General features: G+C 40.1%; 1 protein-coding gene across 1 annotated transcript; it reads left to right on the top strand.

Annotated features, from left to right (window-relative positions):
• The first annotated feature begins 411 nt into the window (after positions 1-411).
• On the top strand, positions 412-6225 carry LOC124655048 (glutamate receptor 2.8-like). Its single transcript, XM_047194019.1, has 5 exons — positions 412-667; positions 1645-2984; positions 3285-3591; positions 4262-4668; positions 5695-6225. The coding sequence occupies exons 1-5, from the start codon at positions 412-414 to the stop codon at positions 6223-6225; spliced, it is 2841 nt and encodes a 946-aa protein (XP_047049975.1).
• The last annotated feature ends 2934 nt before the right edge of the window (positions 6226-9159 follow it).

The following is a 9159-nucleotide window of genomic DNA, read 5'->3' as shown; positions in this document are numbered from 1 at the left end:
AGCGTCAACGCTTACTTGCAGAGGCATCCAAGAAAAGTACTGTACTCGTTTATTTGGACATACAAATTTAGGATTAAAGATACGTCGGCACGCCACCCTCGACCCAGATGTTTTTATATCCTGGTGATGAGGATACAATCCGCCGACCAATTCATTCTATGCATCTTCTTCTCTTTTTGAGTGATGCAGAGACGACTATGGATGAACTTCCTGGTACTTCCGCGGCAAACGAACAGAAAAAGTCCAGTGAAGGTAGAATGAATAGACAAGACTCAAAAAATAAACAAGTAACCTGTCATGTTAACCTTGCAAGTTGCAACTTCTAAATTCTAATGGAGGTCGTATATAAGAGGTTGCAGTGCATCGCACAAAAGAATTGGAAAACTTGCAGGATTGCAGAAAGTACCTCTAATGGAGAGAGCACCTCCAGTCATCCTCTTCCTGTTACTTATTGTCCAGTTCGGCATAGCTCAGAATACCACCAGCGAAGCAGATGAATTCCATGTCGGGGTAATCCTCAACCTGGGCTCACTGGTGGGAAAAGTGGCACGAACCAGCGTTTCGTTGGCCCTCCAAGATTTCTACGCAGTCCACCCGAACTACAGCACAAAGCTTGTTCTGCACATCAGGGATTCCATGGCCAGTGACATCCTGGCTGCATCAGCAGGTATGTTTTCTGCAGTGTGTCACGTTATCGGGAAAACCAAATAGCTTTGTTTGCTACTTCCCAAATAGCATTTCCAGATAAAGGTTTTTCACATTACCTCGTATTACATTTCAGAATGGAGGTAGTACATGATTAGTCTTGTCAGTTTCTCGGTTGGGAGTACATGAGTGACCTTGAGTGACCTTAGATGAAACAGAAGACGTTAAGAAAATCACAGATGCCCCAAAAAGAGATTTTGTTTTCAGTTTGAAATAACATACCTGAGAGACATATTTTATCAAATGGATCCAATGAATCTTTAATAGTATGGCCTGCAATGAAAAGATCATGTCAAGTTCCCCACACTCTCCGCAATGATGGCGTAACGCGTAAGCAAAAGCTAGAAATACGTGTTTGTAATAATAAAGCTACAAAATAATTATTGTTAAACCTCCAGAAGTTTGCGGCAAAATTCTAACGGAAATAGAAAATATTTTGTACTCAAAATGTTCCGATCCAATCCGATTAGTCTAGTTAGAAAGACAATGTATTCTACTTTACTATGAGTCACAGCCTCGACAATTTTGCTACGACTTGGATGGGTTAATATTTCTCCCTTTGTAGCCTTTGTATCTTATCTCCCCTAAAAAATATTTTTATAGTTTTACCCTTGTATTTCTAATTATATTTAACAAACAGAGGGCTCTCCCTTGATGTGTTCCCTTGAAATAGGGCAAGTACTGTATTCCCTTGCACATGTGTGTTGTGCCAAGCTTTGACGTTTCCTGAAATTACTTGACTGTTATGTCAAGGGACGACTTTGGCAGAGACGTTTGTAGTCTAAATTAGAGCGTTTACCAAACAAAACTGAAAGGTCCAAACTAAGTTTTTACCGTTTTTCCTATCTTGAAAGAACTGGTTAAGATGCTGAGTACTACTACACATTAGTCCACCGATATTATTTTGATCGACATTATCTCTTTTCCCCTTTCCAAAAGCTATTGAATTGCTGGAGGAGTACAAAGTCCAAGCCATCATTGGTCCCCAGAAATCATCAGAAGCTGTATTCATATCTAAACTTGGAAATATAACTCAAGTCCCCACAGTATCCTTCACAGCAACAAGCCCCTCTCTCACTTCTGGTAATATGCCATATTTTGTGCGTGCAACAACGAATGACTCAGCTCAGGTGAATAGCATTGCTTCAGTTATACAAGCCTATGGATGGAGACAAGTAGTCCTAGTATATGACGACACTGACTATGGGAGAGACATTGTACCATACCTCATTGATGCACTTCAAGATGTTGATATACGTGTTCCATATCGTAGTGTCATCCCTTTGTCAGCGACAAGTGAAAACATTATGCCAGAATTGTATAAGTTGATGACAATGCAAACAAGGGTATTTATTGTTCATATGTCATCCACTATGACTTCCCTTCTCTTTACAAAGGCACAAGAGGTAGGAATGATGAACAAAGGATTTGTGTGGATTATCACAAATGGAGTAGCAAACATTCTCGAGTCACTAAATCCAAGTGTTATTGAGGCAATGAATGGTGTAATAGGAGTAAGGCATCATGTCCCTAAATCACAAGAACTTGATAACTTCTCCATAAAGTGGAGCAGAATGTACCAGCAGGATAATCCAGATGAATCACCCTTCAATAAGTTGAGCATTGTTGGTTTATGGGGATACGATGCAGCATGGGCATTAGCACAGGCAGTGGAAAAGACTGGGATATCTAGTGTAAGAAATAAGCCATGGTCCAGTAAAAACTCCACATGCTTTGAATCCATGGCAATTTCTACAAATGGTCCTGAACTCTTGGCAGCAATTGTACAAAACAAGTTCACAGGTTTCAGTGGTGACTTTGACCTTACAGACAGACAGCAGCTTAAAGTTTCAGTTTTCCAAATAATTAATGTGGTTGGGAGAGGTTATAGAGAAATCGGGTTTTGGACATTGAAAAATGGACTTTCACGGAAGTTAAATATAGAGGGCTTGAAAATAACAGGATCAGCCTCAATGCTTGATCTAAATCCTGTAATTTGGCCAGGAGAGTCGACCGAAATACCAAGGGGCTGGGAAGTTCCTACAAGTGGTAAGAGGCTTAGAGTCGGTGTGCGCACGAGTGCATATCCAGAGTTTATAAAGACATTCAAAGATCCTGCCACAAATGCAACAAAAGTGAGTGGCCTTTCGGTTGACATATTTGAGGAGGTAGTAAAGAGGCTACCTTTTGCACTTACTTATGACTACATAGAATTTGACACAACTGATACAGCAACTACGGGGAGCTACAATGATTTTGTTTACCAAGTCTATCTTCAGGTAAAAAATACTTTATAAATATATAGCTTTAAATTTCTCAATCCTCAAATATACTAGGTATTAAATGTGTGCTCCTCATTTACATCCAGTGTTTTATTGTGCTTTCAACTGAAACCAGGTTGCTATTTCATGTCACATAAAAGGATGTCAACCAGAAAGGCTCGCTGTATTTTTTTCACAGAGAATATCAAAAGTCTATTGCATGCTTAAACTTCTATTGTTCAACTTATCTCAAAATTTAGATACTCCTTTTTTTATTTATCAAATGTATAAATCTGACTAATGCAAATGCAATTGTAGAAAATCGACATAGCAGTTGCAGATATTACTGTAAGATACAACAGAACATTGTATGTCGACTTCACTGTACCATACACCGAGTCGGGAGTAGGAATGATAGTTCCAGTCAAGGAAGACATGATCAAGAGTATGTGGATCTTCTTGAAACCATTGAGCACTGGAATGTGGTTTGGCAGCATCATATTCTTTATATACACAGGAGTTGCTGTTTGGCTGCTGGAATATCTAAATGGCAATGAATATGTACATGGTCCCTTTTCACTCAGACAGCTGGGGATTACAATGTTTTTCTCCATTTTTGAAGAGAGTGAGTAAACATTACAGTTTCATAGATTTATGCAGAAATTTGAACAAGTAATTTATTTGCTTAGTTAAACTATATACTATTGCACTAGAAGAAGCACCAAAAGGTTCCTGCAAGACAAATTACAGCATTGATATGACCAAACTGCATCTCTATAAGTTTAAGGGGGAAAATCATAACTAGAACTCCTATTTTGTTGAATTTGCTTCCAAAAAGAATTTATATCTGTCTTTTTTTTTTGCGAATTGAAATATATTACTCAGGCAGGAAGAGAAATGTCCCTCAGCCTGGCAGCGAGAATTACATCAGGCTCAGAGCCGATCGAAGTCATGGTTCTATTTGAGGTTCTACCGATATTTGCCAGAGTATCTGTCTTAACTACAATTCTTAACAAATACAATATTAAGTATCAGAAAGGAAAAAAACAAATAATGCTAGTTTGATCTGCTGAAAAAGTGTTTAAGCAGTGTATTGTGCGTGTTCTTCATAATTGCACTTCACTAAACAGAAAATCTATCTTGGCATCATCCTCTGTTTGCATCACCTCAAAAATTGATGGTAAGACTTGCATTTGTCATCTAAGGAAACAGAAAGTTCTGAAATAGCATGCATTCCAGTATCCCAGGTTCAAATTTGTTTAGTGTCTTAATAATAACTTTTATTATTTCTGCAGAGGAGAAGCTGGAACGCTTTCTATCTAGAATTGTTATACTTGTATGGATGTTTGTTCTTCTCGTACTTACGTCAAGCTATACAGCAAGCTTTGCATCAATGCTTACTGTACAACAGCTTTCACCGACAGTTACTGATGTTCATGAACTCCGGAAGAAAGGAGAATATGTAGGTTTCCGTCGTGGTTCCTATATAGAGGGTCTACTGGTGGATATTGGTTTCGAAAGATCAAAGATCAGGCCCTATGATACACATGAAGAATTTTATGGTGCTCTTTCTAATGGAAGCAAAAATGGTGGCATTGCTGCGCTTGTACTTGAAGTACCATACATCAAACTATTTCTCAAAAAGTACAGCAAAGGTTACACAATGGTGGGGCCTATTTACAAGAGTGCAGGTTTTGCATTTGTAAGTTTAACTACACCAACTAAGACCTTCATTTCTTATCTCTTGAAAAATGAAACAAAATTTGATCTGCCTGCTAGTCAGTCATGTAAATGTTATGCACATTTAATTCCTTTAATTCTACATTCATTGTTACAATAAGATTTCTATTTGCAAACTAAACTTTAAATAATTATGAAAATAAAATAAAAAGAATAGCATGTCTATCTAATAGCACAGCATAATTAAGTGTCTCTTCCAGTGAACTGATGCGGAACAAGATCAGTGTAGGGCAAGAGAATAAATAGCAAAATAAACACAGTATAGTGTTTTATACGTAAGTACCATGTATGATAACATACAAGAGGCTTAGAAACAAACATCACATAACAACACAGATCCATCAGTTTACTATCAGGAACTTTAAATGAGACGATATTTACGATTAATCATAATGAGGCTCCGTTTGGCATTGCATTGGATTTCGACAAATAATCTCAGCAGCCGAACAATAGCTCGGCTGGTGGCCATGCGGTTGTTCTAACTACCAGCCTGGGATCGACCTGATCGCGTTTCTAGGTGCACCACCCTTCTTTCTTATCATGTGTTGAGGGACTTATTCCCCTTTAGCCAAAAAAAAATTATAATAAATCATATCAGTTGGTTGGGTACTTTTATATATCTGCATGATTAGCTAGGTTTTTTAATTAAAATGCACGATTTGCATTTGAGAACATATGAGTTGTCATTTGGGGGGTTAACAATTCTATCAGACTTAGATCTAATTCCAATCATATTTATGAAACAGAGTAGTAAACTTTTCACAGCTTTCTTTTTAAACAACTTTAAAACGAGTACATCGCAACACATCAGGGCAATCACAAACTAAGCCTAAAGAAGCTATATGGTCAGTTTACTAGATTTTGTACTATTTTCAGCAACTTTAGTATGATTGTCTCAAGGTATGGTACTGCCAAATAGCACCATCATTGATATATTCCATTATATCATGTTAGTTAAGCTTATAACAATGATCTCTTTGGTGATTAGGCTCTTCCCAAGCAATCTCCACTGCGAGCTGAAATATCGAGGGCAATACTCAACATAACAGGAGGAGATAGTATCATTCAAATTGAAAACAAATGGATAAATCAAAATAGCAATCAAAATGAGGATAAATTGGATGGTTCGGGCGCTATCACTTTTGAAAGTTTCGGTGGATTGTTCCTTTTAACTGGGATTGTGACAACATGTTCCCTTTCAGTGGCCATGCTGATGAACTGCTACAAGAAATGTAAACAAAATGCAAGGAGCAAAGGAGATGACCAAAATGATTGTGGACATGGGCAACAAGGAGAAAATGGAGATTCACAAGGAAATCGAGACGATGAAAATGGAAACTGCAGTGATATAGAGAACCGAACAACATTGCCAGTGCCACTCAGTTCAAACACGAACGGTGACCAGCTACCAGACAATAGATGCACACAAACTAACAAGGCAGCATCACTGACTCACACCAGCTCACAAATCATTCATAGGGGAGACAAAAGTGGTATGTCATTGAGTGGTTCAAGTTAGTTACAAGCTGAGCAAAGTTCACCCTTCAAGCCCAATGATCCACAACTAACTGCGGGGGAAGCCGTCCTGGCTGAACTTGGGTGCGTGGAATTTGCTACACATGCAAAATAAAGTATATTTTCAGTCTACTTATGCTTGAGCCTTTTTCAGGCATCGCTCAGCCGACGGCTGAAAAGCTAATCAGTCTTACTGTATCATGTAACTTTTCCTGGAGAAATGGAAGTTCACTAATGAACTAGGCAATATACTTCTTCAGTAAGATTGTTTCCTTCAGTATGAGTTTTCGCATGCTCGTTCCAATCTGCCCCCACTTTTCCTCACGTTAAATAAGAAACTTGTATACAGGTGCACGAAGTACATCAAACTGCTATCGCTTCTTTTTAACGATCTGAGTGGAAAAATTGTTGCCTTGGCATTTTAACGAACAGCCTGGATGCACTATCCCCGTCAGTGGCTCCACTAAATCCATAAGATCTATCTGCCCTACGCCGACCCTGACCAGAACATTCGCGCGCGCGTACGGGTTGTAGGTATCCAATTCCAACAGAAACGGATGGAGATACGTACATTTGACATTTGTAAGCGACAGTGCAGCTCGGAAGTTTGCACTTGGCAGAATTGGTTGAGCCTCGTCGTGCCTTACCTGTTGCCGTTGCCGCCAGGCTCCGCGGCGAGCCAGATGGGTCTTCCGTCGGTAGCTCCGTCGCGACGGTGGGTGGAGAGAGCGCCTCAGGCCGATGAGTCTGCGGTGGCGTGGCAGGGCGCGTGGCCGCCAAGCTCCACAATACGCGAACGATGTGAGTTTGTCTAACTGTCACAGGAGCAAGAACAGTAGTGAACTAGTGATGTGAGCGGAAAAAATACATTAGTGCACCAGCGCATCTCTTATGTACATACACAAAAAATCATAAGGTTAAAATATTCCAAATCTTTTCTATAATCAAAGATGATCCTGTATTGTACTCATATAAGAAGATTCTCTATAAAATGATTTTCCTTATTTATTGGATCAAAGAAAGAACGCCCTATATACAAGTACTATTCACGCTATATTTTTCATAAGTAATTTTTTCCCCAAGGTCAATGGAAATCATTTATTGGCCAAACATTTTTATACGAGAACAATACTTGATCATATTTGATTTCCCCATGAACTTAGATTTTTTTGCTTTATTTGAAATTACTACATAGTAATTGTTTTGTGCTTGAGAGCCAAAAATTCCCTCCGATTTAAGTATGCTATAAAAATTAGAATAATATATTTTTGCACAGTTAAAGGAGAGTACAGAAGTGGTGTCTCGTACAAGAGCTAGCTGACTTTACTATTAACCTGCTTTAAAGCAGGTAGGTGATAGGGTCAATCACATACGATTTGATGGAAAAAAAAACTTTTGTAGGACATGGTTAAACATGTGGAACAACGAGACCATCTCCCGCGGGCAACACATGGAAAAACCGACTATCAAAGCATTTAGGCAAAACCGACCCTCCCTTCTCCCTCAAATTTGCTTCTCCAACCTCCGACATTTGTTCTGATTCATTAACGTTGGCGCCTATGTGTTGTGTCACATAACCACTGGTACCCTCTCCGTTGCCCTCCCTCATTGTGGAAGACCAGAACACGCTCGTCGGCGCTCGGGCAGGTCGCCCCTATAGGTTCTCCATTCCCGCTTGTCATGTGTCGACATCTACTCTATTTCTTTTCAGTTAATGCAAACGTGTTGCTGAGATGTTAGAAGGATCTATGCGGGATCGACGAGAGGCTACAACTATTTTAAATTCAAAAGTGTGATATATGGGACTTAAGCTTGGAATCTGTTCACTCAGATACCATGATGCACTTAATGTCAAAAGATAAGCACCTTTAGCTTACTTTGCTTTTCTCTCAACTAATCTTAGAAGAATTGCAATTTAGCCATCAGCAGGATCAGGTTAAAAGAACCCGCTACACTCACACTGAAACGCACTGTACTTCCGTGCGTAAAACCTTGAGCAAAATGCTTGGTTGGTGAAATGGCGCCCGGGGTTTGAACACAATTGATAATCGATCACATTTTGCAGTCTAAAACAGGCCCCACCCTGGTCCTCATGCATCTCACTCCTCCAAGCCTGATCACAGAGATGGATGCTGGTGGTGAGCTCAAATAGTACATTTTTCGGCTCCACTGATCGTGCAGGCCTGGTGCGGTGATCCAGCATACCACTGCATGGTGTAGTATGTAAGTCGTTGACATAACACAAGTGAAACATCGTTCCACTCGTATTACATCCCTCAGAGTGGTATAACAGAAACATATGCGAGTCCAAGACATGTCTACATGTCTATAGAAGGATACCCGAACTGTTTATAGAAGATCAACATAGTCTCCTACTTTAAAGTGAGGTAAAAACTTCAAATCAAACTCCAAAAGAATAACTCGTAGTTTATCTTATTGCTAACACTAGCTCTAGAGTTACTTGGCTTGCTATAGAACTCTAGCTACTTAGGTGCTAGGATTAGGGAAAAGGTTCCCTTCTACTGCTGATCTAGGTTTTCACTCTAGCTGATGCAGAAGTTGACCCCATTGACTTCATTGTTTTGGGTTCTTCATCTTGTTGCAGTTGACTCCTTTGTCTTCGAGTTCCACGGTAGTTTCTCATTCGATGACTCCATAACTAAGAGGGGATTCAAAGAGGGATGAGTACGAGCGTACTCAACAAGTTCATTATAGGAAATAGGTGTATCATTGTTGCGGTCAGAAATCCACCGGCGAGCAACGACGGGCAACACAGTAGAGCCGGGAGGCTCCCAGAACTGCGGCTGGCCCTGGTCCCTCGAGCGACGGCCCGCAAAGCCTCGGCACGCACGTCCGATGCTGGTGCAAGGGCGTGCCACCCGACCTATACCCGGTCGTGAAGGTGATGGATTTGTTTCGCTTAGTTTCTCGCGTGGCA

The sequence above is a fragment of the Lolium rigidum genome, chromosome 1 (genome assembly GCF_022539505.1).
Source record: "Lolium rigidum isolate FL_2022 chromosome 1, APGP_CSIRO_Lrig_0.1, whole genome shotgun sequence".
In the NCBI taxonomy this organism is placed as follows: domain Eukaryota; kingdom Viridiplantae; phylum Streptophyta; class Magnoliopsida; order Poales; family Poaceae; genus Lolium; species Lolium rigidum.
The sequence above is the reverse complement of the archived record's forward strand: the minus strand, read 5'-3'. Positions and strand labels throughout refer to the sequence as shown.

Bases quoted from the DNA above. Each gene is read 5' to 3' on its own strand.
- LOC124655048 (XM_047194019.1), top strand. From the start codon at position 412: ATGGAGAGAGCACCTCCAGTCATCCTCTTCCTGTTACTTATTGTCCAG. The intron at 2,985-3,284 runs GTAAAAAATACT...ATGCAATTGTAG, and splicing joins TTTACCAAGTCTATCTTCAG to AAAATCGACATAGCAGTTGC. The intron at 3,592-4,261 runs GTGAGTAAACAT...TTATTTCTGCAG, and splicing joins TTTCTCCATTTTTGAAGAGA to AGGAGAAGCTGGAACGCTTT.